Source organism: Musca domestica, unplaced genomic scaffold (assembly GCF_030504385.1).
Source record: "Musca domestica strain aabys unplaced genomic scaffold, Musca_domestica.polishedcontigs.V.1.1 2, whole genome shotgun sequence".
Lineage (NCBI taxonomy): Eukaryota > Metazoa > Arthropoda > Insecta > Diptera > Muscidae > Musca > Musca domestica.
In genome coordinates this window covers 22,828,614-22,841,625 of record NW_026712249.1, presented here as the reverse complement: position 1 = coordinate 22,841,625, position 13,012 = coordinate 22,828,614, and the positions used below count along the sequence as shown (strand labels likewise).

Here is a 13,012-nt window from a genome sequence, read left to right as displayed (position 1 = left end):
ATAGACGACCTTAGGGCTATGTCTATAGACCCCCTTAGGGTTGTTTCTAAAGACGCCCATAGGGCTGTCTCTATAGATTTCATTATATATGTCTCTATAGACGCCCTAAGGGCTATCTCTATAGTCGCCCTTAGGGCTGTCTCTATAGACGCCCTTAGGGCTGTCTCTATATACGCCCTTAGTGCTGTCTCTATAGACGCCCTTAGGGCTATCTCTATAGACGCCCATAGGGCTTAGGGCTGTCTCTCAAGACGCCCCTAGGGCTGTCTCTACAGACGCTTTTATGGCTGTCTCTACAGACGCCCTTAGGGCTGTCTCTATACAATCCCTTGAAAATTCCTCCACAGAAGCCCTTAGGAATGACTCTGCAGGCAATCTTGGAAATATCTCGTTGAATTGTCATCTTTTGGTTTTCCATCCCTGCTTGTGGCACTGTCTTCTCCTCACCTCAGCCATTTTCCCATCTGTCTCTTCACCATAACAAATGACCAAAAATTTGGAAATTTTTGGTAAAATGTCAGTAAGTGTGTTTGTGTGTCAATTACTGCTGTCATAATATTAGCCACTTACAGAGACAGTAGTCACAACAACAACAACCAAGCGATTAGCCAGCTTTGGTTGTATTACGTCGACGAAACGTTTAACATAATAATTTATAAACGAAATTGTATGACACAGTTTTGAGTGAGTAGCATGAGTTCGCACATGTGTGTGTGTGTGTGCGCGCGCTCGCTTGACTGATAACGATTGAATGCACGTTTAGGCCATCTCCAAAATGTCTTAAGCAACGTTATGTCGTCGCCACTAGTTTAAGCATTCACATTTTTTTTTTATTTTTTTTTTGTTTATTATTTCAAAACAAATTGTTCACTTCAATAAAATATAAAATCTAAATACCCATCGAGAAGTATAAACAGTTGCCAAAATCCATTCAAACGTAACGTAGCCATTTTTCGCTTGTCCGGTTGCCATTGCATTAACACCTCCATATTTCGTGAAACGAGAAAAGGATACAACATCATTATGTTTGCCCAACGTCGTCATTCATCTTCCGGTCGCATGGCCTTCAGTTCCGTTGCCGTCGTTGTCTTGTGCTGCCTGGCCGTTGCAGCTGAGGCTCAACTGGCCTTCCACACGGATGCCAATACCAATTCGTTTACTTTGAAAACACCCGGATTACAACAAAGTTTCACACGTTATTTTGGTGGACAAGGTGCTAACTTGCAACAACAACAGCAGCAACAACTCCAACAATATCAACAACCACAACAAGCCCAGGTAAGTTGCTGGTGTTCTCCTCCGTTTGTGTTTACCCGTGTCCGTGACAAAACAAGGATATTCAACGATTGTCATCCTCCAACAATGCATTAAGCCACCATCCTGTGTGTGAGTGTATGTTTGGGGGTCATTTGCCATATGGCTTCATTAGAACAGGGAATTAATGGGAGTCGATTGTTGTTCTATGGAAATTTCCCATTATGACCTTATCAAAGGGGGCGGTTAAATATTGCGGAGAAGCCATAAGGATGCACCATAAATGTTAAGAGAATTTCATTTGAGATGGCATCAGAGGTTGGGTAAGGAAAAAGGGATATAAAGGCTAGATGATTGGAAGCCAGGAAACATTAAAGAGAATTCAATGCAAGAAATCTTAATAATGTCTTCTGAGACGGTCATAAGGCTGTCTTTAGATATCTTAATAGTGGAGTAAAAGACAGTCTATATAGACACTTTCAAGGATGTCTTTAGATGATTTTAAAGATCTCTCAATAGACGCTTTTAAGGCTTCCTATTTAGCTACCCTCAAGGCTGTCTCTGTTGACGCCCTTAAGGCGTAGACGTCCTAATGGTTCTCTCTATATATGCCCTTAAGGCTGTCTCAGTAGACGCCCTTAAGATGGTCTTAAGGCTGTCGCTATAGACTTCCTTAAGGTTATCTCTATAGACGTCCTTAAGGTTGTCTCTATAGATGACGGTAAGGATACCTCTCAAGACGCTCATAAGGCTGTCTTTCTAAATATCTACAAAGCGGTCCCTATAAAAACTCTCTACTTGAAGATGGCTCTGTAGAGGCTCTGAAAGATCTCTTCACTCAAGCCATAATGGATGTTTCTTAAAACGCCCTTAAGGGTGTCTCTAAAGAGAGTCTCTATAGACAGGTTCAAGGAGCAGTAAATCTCTATAGACCAGCTGAGGCGCAGGGAGTCTCTATAGAAGAGCTGAGGCGCAGTGAGTCTCTATAGACGTGCTCAGGCTCAGGGAGTCTCTATAAACGATTTGAGTCTCTATAGACGAGCTGAGGTGCAGTGAGTCTCTATAGACGAGCTGAAGGCGCAGTGAGTCTCTATAGACGAGCTGAAGGCGCAGTGAGTCTCTATAGACGAGCTGAAGGCGCAGTGAGTCTCTATAGACGAGCTGAAGGCGCAGTGAGTCTCTATAGACGAGCTGAAGGCGCAGTGAGTCTCTATAGACGAGCTGAAGGCGCAGTGAGTCTCTATAGACGAGCTGAAGGCGCAGTGAGTCTCTATAGACGAGCTGAAGGCGCAGTGAGTCTCTATAGACGAGCTGAAGGCGCAGTGAGTCTCTATAGACGAGCTGAAGGCGCAGTGAGTCTCTATAGACGAGCTGAAGGCGCAGTGAGTCTCTATAGACGAGCTGAAGGCGCAGTGAGTCTCTATAGACGAGCTGAAGGCGCAGTGAGTCTCTATAGACGAGCTGAAGGCGCAGTGAGTCTCTATAGACGAGCTGAAGGCGCAGTGAGTCTCTATAGACGAGCTGAAGGCGCAGTGAGTCTCTATAGACGAGCTGAAGGCGCAGTGAGTCTCTATAGACGAGCTGAAGGCGCAGTGAGTCTCTATAGACGAGCTGAAGGCGCAGTGAGTCTCTATAGACGAGCTGAAGGCGCAGTGAGTCTCTATAGACGAGCTGAAGGCGCAGTGAGTCTCTATAGACGAGCTGAAGGCGCAGTGAGTCTCTATAGACGAGCTGAAGGCGCAGTGAGTCTCTATAGACAAGCTGAAGGCGCAGTGAGTCTCTATAGACAAGCTGAAGGCGCAGTGAGTGTCTATAGACGAGCTGAAGGCGCAGTGAGTCTCTATAGACGAGCTGAGGCGCAGGGAGTCCCTACAGACGAGCTGAGGCGCAGGGAGTCTCTATAGACGAACTGAGGCACAGGGAGTCTCGATAGACGAGCTGCAGTGATATAAATATGCAATGAATCTGTATATACGAGCAGGCGTCAGGGTTTCCTATGAACCATCTTAAATTTCTGAGTCAGAGACGAGTGGAAGCTCTGGGAGTCGCTATAGACGAGCTGAAGTCAGGTTCTCCCAATGAACGAGCTGATGGCAGGGAGTCTCTATGAACGAGTTAAATTGAGTTTTTGAGTTAGAGACGACTCAAAGCCCAGGCATTATATATAGAGGAACTGAAGTTCAGGGAGTCTCTGTAGGGGGTCTGAAGCGCAGGGAGTCGCTATAGACGAGCTGAGGCGTATGTATTCTCTATAGACGAGTTGAGGCTCAGGGAGTCTCTATCGACGAGTTGAGGAGCAGCGAGTCTCTATAGACGAGCTAGGCCGCAGAGACTTTCTAAAGATAATCTGGAGTGCTTATACATTGCTACTTCACTCCAGATTGTATTTAGAGACTCCCCGCGCCTCAGCTCGCCTATAGAGACGCCCTGAGCTGCAGATCCCCTATAGAGACTCCATGTGCCACAAATCGTCGATAGAGAACCCCTACGCCTCACCTTAAGTCTGTCGTTGTGGGAATGTGTTGTGGTTTTTTCATGTGCTTGGTAATGGCAGAACGGTAATGCATGCCTGTCTGGTTTTGGTACTATTTTGTTTCAACTTTTTTTTTTGTTTTTCAAACAAATCATATTTAAATTTCAATAGAGAGTGCATGTCTTTATTTTTATTCTACGCTTCCCATCTGCATGTCATCATATCGCATGTTATTTATATACGCAAAATATTTTCATATAACGCTTTTATGTCATCCGCCAACTCATCATAAACAATGGAACGCTTACGTCTATCATCCCCATCCGACGAAGAATCACTGTCCGAACTTGAACGTTTCTTCTTCTTGATGGCATCACCAAAACCCACTTCCATGTCATTTTTCCATTTGGTACCAAATACCTCGACCGTCTTGTCATAACGAGCCGCGGCACCATTGTCAAATGCCTCTTTGACTTGGGCTGCAGCCATGATGACACCGGTTTGGAGATCCTTAAATAATTTTTTTTTTCAAGAATTTTCAATTAAAATTAAATGATTTGAATGTTTTTTAATATTTATTTACCTGGGGCCTGGTTTCTGTTACGGCCAAAAGAGCCAAGGTTATGGTCACAACACACAGTATTTTCATCATCCTTTGCTTTTTCGTTTTTTGCTTGGCTTTAATTTTTTATTTATATTGTTATTAAATTATTTATGATTTATTTTAAAATTTGCTTGCCTTTCCTAATGCATGTTTGTGCATGAATTGCTTATATTTGCAAAACTAAAATATTTATTTAATTCTATTTTGTTTTTATTTAGTTTTAGTTGGTACTGGAACGTTGCTTGTTTTGCTTTCACTTCACTGCATCATTCATTTTCCATTGCCACAACACCTACCAGATTTATTATCTATCTTAGTTTTATTTTATTATTAATCTTTTTTAGTTAATTATTTTTGTACATGTCAGAAAATATACAAAACAGTTAGTAATGTATATAATTTGTTAACAACATTTGGACGGGGCAAACTAGTTTAATTACGCAGTTAGATTTCTGGAATTTTAATGTCAAACGGATTTTCAATATCAAAGGGTTGGGAAAAATAGCCAAAAAGACAAAATCTTTAGCAAGGGTTTGTCTAGGAAGCCTTAAGAGAGGAGGTGGAGCGCAGGGAGTCTTTATAGACGAGCTGGAGTGCAGGGAGTCTTTATAGGCGAGCTGACCCTCAGGCAGTCTTTATAGGCGAGCTGGAACGCAGGGAGTCTTTATAGACGAGCTGCAGCGCAGGGAGTCTTTATAGACGAGCTGGAGCGCAGGGAATCTTTATAGACGAGCTGGAGCGCAGGGAGTCCTTGTAGGCGAGCTGGAGCGCAGGGAGTCTTTGTAGGCGAGCTGGAGCGCAGGGAGTCTCTATAGACGAGCTGGAGCGCAGAAAGTCTCGATAGACGAGCTGGAGCGCAGGTAGTCTCTATAGACGAGCTGGAGCGCAGGTAGTCTCTATAGACGAGCTGAAGCGCAGGGAGTCTCTATAGACGAGCTGAAGCGCAGGGAGTCTCTATAGACGAGCTGGAGCGCAGAAAGTCTCGATAGACGAGCTGGAGCGCAGAAAGTCTCGATAGACGAGCCGAAGTCTCTATAGGCGAGCTGAAGTCTCTATAGGCGAGCTGAAGTCTCTATAGGCGAGCTGAAGTCTCTACAGGCGAGCTGAAGTCTCTATAGGCGAGCTGAAGTCTCTATAGGCGAGCTGAAGTCTCTATAGGCGAGCTGAAGTCTCTATAGGCGAGCTGAAGTCTCTATAGGCGAGCTGAAGTCTCTATAGGCGAGCTGAAGTCTCTATAGGCGAGCTGAAGTCTCTATAGGCGAGCTGAAGTCTCTATAGGCGAGCTGAAGTCTCTATAGGCGAGCTGAAGTCTCTATAGGCGAGCTGAAGTCTCTATAGGCGAGTTGAAGTCTCTATAGGCGAGCTGAAGTCTCTATAGGCGAGCTGAAGTCTCTATAGGCGAGCTGAAGTCTCTATAGGCGAGCTGAAGTCTCTATAGGCGAGCTGAAGTCTCTATAGGCGAGCTGAAGTCTCTATAGGCGAGCTGAAGTCTCTATAGGCGAGCTGAAGTCTCTATAGGCGAGCTGAAGCGTAGGGAGTCTTTTTGGACAAGCTGAAGGCTGTCTTTATAGACGAGCTGAAGGCTGTCTTTATGGATTTTTTTTCATTCTTATGTGACTTTTTCTAATTGCTTTCCTTTTTCCACTAAAAGAAACACAAAAAATTGGGGAACTAGGGATTTTCTAACATGCGCATGTATTTGATTATTTTGATTACACTTCGAATACTCTGATAAAAATTTTGAAACCATTTAAGAATAACAATTTCCAATTTAATAATATAAATCATTAATGAATTCTACAGTCGATCGTTTGCGTCTTGATTTCTCCTCATCTTGTTGGGCGCCATTATCGTCCTTTTGAGGTGAAGTGGGTGCAGATGGTGTTGGTGGCACTGGTGGCGACATCATGACATTTTGAGGCAATGACTAAGGATAGGTGATTAATTAAAAATAAAAATAATTTTCACAATTTTAAATTGGGAATAATTGGGACTTACCTCTGGCATGGCCTCAACTTGGGTCATTATGCCCAAAACTACCAAACAAATGGCTCCAATGAAAATAACAGATTTTTGCATTTTATTAGGTTAACTTTTACACTTTTCAAACTGAAGTGATTTTGAAAGCTATTTTTTGAAAATATTTATAGTGGAATTGTTAAGTAATGTTTCATAGAAATTTTACCAACCTCCGACCGATCAACAATATGCATTTCAGATCTGTTAAATCTTCAAAGAAACCCATAATTTTAGTAATCAAGTATCACTGATATTTGCAGAGAGAACAAATGAGCTCTAAAGACAGTAATTAAATATTTTTCAATATTGCTGATTGTATTGAAATCAGCGAGAACAAAAAAGCTCGCACCTATTATTAGAGGAGAAAATATGAAACAAATAATGAACTCCACCATAACAGGAAAAATACTTGAAATTAAATGGATGAAATTTTTTTTAGAAGGTCGTGAAATAATTTTAAAATCTATTTTTTATGGCGGACGAAAGGGGTTTTAAAGACGTGAGGGAGTCTCTATAGACGAGTTAAAGTCAGCTGGAGTCTCTATAGACCAGCTGAAGTCAGCTGGATTCTCTATAGACCAGCTGAAGTCAGCTGGAGTCTCTATAGACAGCTGAAGTCAGCTGGAGTCTCTATAGACCAGCTGGAGTCTCTATAGACCAGCTGAAGTCAGCTGGAGTCTCTATAGACCAGCTGGAGTCTCTATAGACCAGCTGAAGTCAGTTGGAGTCTCTATAGACGAGCTGAAATTAGCTGGAGTCTCTATAGACGAGCTGAAATTAGCTGAAGTCTCTATAGACAAGCTGAAGTCTCTATAGGCGAGCTGAAGGCTCAGTGAGTCTCCATAGACGAGCTGAAGGCTCAGTGAGTCTCCATAGACGAGCTGAAGGCTCAGTGAGTCTCCATAGACGAGCTGAAGGCTCAGTGAGTCTCCATAGACGAGCTGAAGGCTCAGTGAGTCTCCATAGACGAGCTGAAGGCTCAGTGAGTCTCCATAGACGACGCTCCGGGAGTCTCTATAGACGAGCTGACGCTCAGGGAATCTCTATTGACGCTCAGGGAATCTCTACGGACGAGCTGAAGCGCAGGGAGTCTCTATATGTCAGTTGAACTTAGCTGGAGTCTTTACAGGAGAGCTGAAGTCAGCTGCAGTCTTTATAGGCGAGCTGAAGTCAGCTGGAGTCTTTATAGGCGAGCTGAAGTCAGTTGGAGTCTTTAAAAGCGAGCTGAAGTCAGCTGGAGCCTATATAGGCGAGTTGAAGTCTCTATAGGCGAGTTGAAGTCTCTATAGGCGAGCTGAAGTCTCTATAGGCGAGCTGAAGTCTCTACAGGCGAGCTGAAGTCTCTATAGACGAGCTGAAGTCTCTATAGACGAGCTAAAGTCTCTATAGGCGAGCTGAAGTCTCTATAGGCGAGCTGAAGTCTCTATAGGCGAGCTGAAGTCTTTTGTAGACCAGCTGGAGCGTAGGGAGATTTTTTAGACGAGCTGAAGGCTGTCTTTAATGCCGTTTTTTTATTTTCACATTTATGAGAATTTTTCCAATTGCTGTCCTTTTTCCAATAAAGGAAACTCAAACATTTGAGGGAACTAGGGATTTTCTAACATGCGCATGTATTTGATTATTTTGATTACACTTCGAATATTCTGATACAAATTTTGAAACTATTTAAGAATAAAAATTTCCAATTTAATAATATAAATCATTAATGAATTCTACAGTCGATCGTTTGCGTCTTGATTTCTCCTCACCTTCTTGGGCGTCATTATCGTCCTTTTGAGGTGAAGTGGGTGCAGATGGTGTTGGTGGCACTGGTGGCGACATCATGACATTTTGAGGCAATGACTAAGGATAGGTGATAATTTAAAAATAAAAATAATTTTCACAATTTTAAATTGGGAATAATTGAGACTTACCTCTGGCATGGCCTCAACCTGGGTCATCATGCCCAAAACTACCAAGCAAATGGCTCCAAAGAAAATAACTGATTTTTGCATTATGTTAGGTTAACTTTTACACTTTTCGAATGGAATTGATTTTGGAAATTAATTTTCAAAAATATTTATAGCAGAATTGTTCACTGACGTTTCATAGAAATTCGATCAAAATTCAGATCTGTAAAGTCTTCAAAGAAACCCATAATTTTAGTTATCAAATATCATCGATATTTGCAAAGAGAACAAATGAGGTCTAAAGATAGTAATTAAATATTTTTCAATATTGCTGATTGTTGATTAAAATCAGCGAGAACAAAATAACTAGCATCTGATATTAGAGGAGGAAATATAAAACAAAAAATTAAGTCCATCATAACAGGAGAAATACTTGAAATTAAGTAGATAAAATGTTGTTTCGAAGGTTGTGAATTAATTATAGAATATATTTTTAAAGCAGACGAAATGATTTTTTATAGGCGTCCGAGCTGAAGGGAGTCTCTATATACGAGCTGAAGCTCGGGGAGTCTCTATAGACGAGTTAAAGTCGGCTGGAGTCTCTATGTACGAGCTTAAGCTCAGGTAATCTCTATAGATGAACTGAAGTTCAGGGAGTCTCTATAGACGGACTGAAGTTAACTGGAGTCTCTATAAACGAGCTGAGGTCAGCTCGAGTCTTTACAGACGAGCTGCAGTTAGCTCGAGTCTTTATAGACGAGCTGGAGTGTCTAAATGCGAGCTGAAGTCAGCTGGAGTCTCTATAGACGATTTGAAGTCGGCTGGAGTCTTTATAGACGAGCTGGAGTCTCTAAATGCGGGCTGAAGTCAGCTAGAGTTACTATAGACGAGCTGAAGTCAGCTGTAGTCTCTATAGATGATCTGAAGTCAGCTGGAGTCTCTATAGACGAGCTGAAGCTCTACAGACGAGTTGAAATCAGCTAGAGTCACTATAGACGAGCTGAAGCTCAGGGAGTCTATATAGACGAGCTGATGTCAGCTGGAGTCTCTATAGACGAGCTGAAGTCAGCTGGAGTCTCTATAGACGAGCTGAAGTCAGCTGGAGTCTCTATAGACGAGCTGAAGTCGGCTGGAGTTTTTATAGACGAGCTGGAGTGTCACTATAGACGAGCTGAAGCTCAGGGAGTCTACATAGACGAGCTGATGTCAGCTGGAGTCTCTATAGACGAGCTGAAGTCAGCTGGAGTCTCTATAGACGAGCTGAAGTCAGCTGGAGTCTCTATAGACGAGCTGAAGTCAGCTGGAGTCTCTATAGACAAGCTGCAGTCTCTATAGACAAGCTGCAGTCTCTATAGACGAGCTGCAGTCTCTATAGACGAGCTGCAGTCTCTATAGACGAGCTGCAGTCTCTATAGACGAGCTGCAGTCTCTATAGACGAGCTGCAGTCTCTATAGACGAGCTGCAGTCTCTATAGACGAGCTGCAGTCTCTATAGACGAGCTGCAGTCTCTATAGACGAGCTGCAGTCTCTATAGACGAGCTGCAGTCTCTATAGACGAGCTGCAGTCTCTATAGACGAGCTGAAGTCTCTATAGACGAGCTGCTGTCGCTATAGACGAGCTGCTGTCGCTATAGACGAGCTGAAGTCTCTATAGATGAGCTGGGGTCTGTATAGACGAGCTGAAGTCTCTATAAACGAGCTGGAATCTCTATAGACGAGGCTGAGGTATCTTCTATAGGCGAGGCTGACGTCTCTTATATAGACGAGGCTGAAGTCTCTTCTATAGGCGAGGCTGTAGTCTCTTCCATAGACGAGCTGATATCTCTTCCATAGAAGAGCTGAAGTCTTTTTACTCCGTTTACGTTACGTTTTTGTTTTTGTATCGACAAGCCGAAGAGGAGTCTTCATGTAGAGTATCCGTGAATCTCAATTTCAACCAATTTGTTTGAAAAATATGGAAACTATATGGGGACGGCATCAAAATTTTTTTTATATTTAAATTTTCTGATGGAGAACTCTGAGAACTTGAAACCTCAAAGTAGAACTTATTTAATTGGCAATGAACCTGAAACCATTAAAATAATTTAGATCAGAGAGGACATTTATATGAGAGAAGACAAATAATGGACACACACTGAATTTTTTTTAGCAAAGGGAGATTTTACCCATTGAATACCAGAAATGTAGTTTGAAATTTGTGACTGAAATCGATGAAATATAAAAAATCGGGGTGTTTAAACTATACACAGGATGTAAAGGAGAAATTCAAATTTGAGTAGAAGCTAATAAAACTTATTCTCTAAGAAGCCTTTGTGATTGCTTTCATTAGATTCAGGATACTTTTTTATTCTTTACATTTCATTTTGCAACAAATTATTATTTTAATCTGACAAGTGTCACAGGACCTTCCTCACTCAAATCACTTCAAAAGACTCACTGCTTAAGGAAATGCCAAAGAATAGTCGTCTGATGAATATTCCCTATAGACATAATCCGATGAGAAATAATCCGCATCAGAGGGCTTTAGTTGTACTATATCTTCTGAAGACATTTCCTGCAACGAATCACTGGCATATAAATACATTTTTAAATTAGGAAAAAAAATCCAGTTTACCTCTGAGCTGCTCTCAACAATGGAAGTCACAAGCAGCAAGAAAATGTATGTTATTACAAAAATCCAAAAAAGTTTTAACATATTGAAAAAAAAATTGAAATTTTTCAATAAAATTTGTTTGGAAAAATAGGCAACGGGATTTAACGAAACCGTAAGCATGAATTGTTTGTTATAAAATGTTGAAATATTTTCTATTTATATATTTGTGTAATCCATGCAATGGATTTCATGATTGTGCTTAATAAACTTTTGCTATTCAATTCACTAATGGGAAATTAAACGCTATTGGGATTTACGTTGGTTAACCCTTATGTAACTTTAGAAAGTTTTCATACCTCATTTGCACTTCTGAATTCTTTATTATCATATCATTTCTATAGTGTATGACAATTAAATAAACATATAACCCATTATTAACATATTCTTAAATAGAACAGTGTTGACATATTTGTTCGGTTCAGGGGGTAAGGCAGGGAATACCTAGGATTCGAAAAGAGACACCAATCCTCATCAGTTTAATTTTTTTGTCTGGGATATTCTCCCCAGGGGACCAAAAACAAACGAGGAAACTGATGATGATGGATGGCTCTTTCCGAAACCTAGGCATTCCCTGCCATACACCCTGGTAAAAAATATTGTCTTTCTTCACCTATTTTTTTAAAAAAATAACAATAAGCCTGGCAACTTTGCAATAACACAATATTCTTATATTTAAATGTTGCACGTGAAAACCAAATGTGTCCATCTGGAATGTAGCTTTTTCCAATACCTCGTTTCGGTATATGAAAACCCCCAGAGAATAACTTGAAATAAAAGAAAATCACAATTCCATGTTAATTAAGCTGTATCCGAAAGTCCGTCCGTCCGCCCGTCCGTCTTTTGAAATCATCATAGAATTGGCACCATTAAAGAAAGAACTTTGATGCTTTGCTCAGTCCTTGCTATTATTCTTAGATTGGTTGGTATTGAACATACTACATTCGGTCCACGCTTTGGTTTAGCCATATAATGGTACCTCAGGTTTTTGGCATTTCGGAAACATAGGTCCCAATTTTCAACTAAATCAGCTGTAAATTGGTATTTCGGATTCCCAACCAACAGATAAATTCCTCTAAAACATTTTTAATCTAGGTCTACTTTTTGATATAGCCCCCCATGCGGCGATTTGTCCTAAAATCCTGCATTTTGAAGGTTTCAACTTGGGTTGGAAATTTATATTCAATATGCCTAATGTTTCGAGTTTTTTGTAGGTAGGCAAACTCCTCTCCTCTGCAATATACAGGGTGAGATAAAAAAACTGCAACAAACTCAAACGCCATCATTTTTAAATTTTTTTTTAATTTTTATTGAATGAAAGCAAAAAATGTCGGAAATATCATCAAATTTAAGAATAAGTTTAGATTTGTTCGAATTGGTTACCTGTGGCACGAATTATGGCCTTCAAACGGCAAATGAAACCGTCACACTCTGCCCAAATGTTGCTCTGCTGTATTTTGGCCCATTTCCGGAGAAACGCTTGCTTGAGGTGACCGACACTTTGGTATTTTTTTAGTGCCAACCTTGCTTTTCAAAATGCTCCAGACACAATAGTACAACGGATTGGTATCTGGAGATTTTGGTGGCCATTGTACACTGGAAATTAAGCGAGGAACCTCATTTTGTAACCATTCTTGGGTGGCGCAAGCTGATTGCGATTGTGCAGAGTCCTGTTGGAATTCCCAAGGTCTGCGGCCAAAATGTTTGCGTCCCCAAGGCTTTAATACACCCTCTAGAATATTTTCGCGATAATATTCGGTATTTATTCTGATGTCACGGTTAATTAATACGAACGGAGAGCGACCATCGACTGTTATTACCATCACCATGGCCGGCGCTTGAGTTCTGTAGTAGGATTCTCTAACTCATTTTTTGTGTTACTGACAAAAATCGGTAACTTTGAGACCCAACATTTTGATATAAAAAGAAGTTAAAATTGAAAACATTGATATCAACCGGTAGGTCTTATCGGCTGCTTAGATTTCGTCGCTAACTTACCGACAAATGTCGCAAATTACGGCAATTATAAGCAATTTAATTTTAGCGACTTTTGTCGGTAACTCACAAAGTTGGTTTGAGAATTTCATTACTGGTGGCCAACCGAAGGTGCACATTTTCAGCT

At 41.1% G+C, this 13,012-nt stretch overlaps 2 protein-coding genes and 1 long non-coding RNA gene across 3 annotated transcripts in view; 1 reads left to right on the top strand and 2 right to left on the bottom strand.

The window, feature by feature from the left end:
* Nucleotides 1–900: 900 nt before the first annotated feature.
* The window catches only part of LOC101890708 (putative uncharacterized protein DDB_G0271606), a 34,448-nt gene continuing 22,336 nt past the window's right edge, over nt 901–13,012 (top strand). Inside the window, exon 1 of the mRNA XM_059121985.1 lies at nt 901–1,278. Within this exon, the coding sequence (XP_058977968.1) occupies nt 1,024–1,278 (255 nt within the window). The 5' untranslated portion in view covers nt 901–1,023. The remainder of the gene's footprint in view (nt 1,279–13,012) is intronic.
* On the bottom strand, nt 3,884–4,514 carry LOC101890539 (uncharacterized). The gene is made up of 2 exons (XM_059121986.1): nt 4,311–4,514; nt 3,884–4,237 (listed from the first exon to the last, which is right to left on the bottom strand). Exons 1-2 carry the CDS (start codon nt 4,377–4,379, stop codon nt 3,962–3,964), a joined length of 345 nt encoding a protein of 114 aa, XP_058977969.1. The 5' UTR covers nt 4,380–4,514; the 3' UTR covers nt 3,884–3,961.
* On the bottom strand, nt 10,511–11,004 carry LOC109612531 (uncharacterized). Its single transcript, XR_002194576.2, has 2 exons — nt 10,855–11,004; nt 10,511–10,794 (listed from the first exon to the last, which is right to left on the bottom strand). It is a non-coding gene; the product is annotated as an uncharacterized LOC109612531 (long non-coding RNA).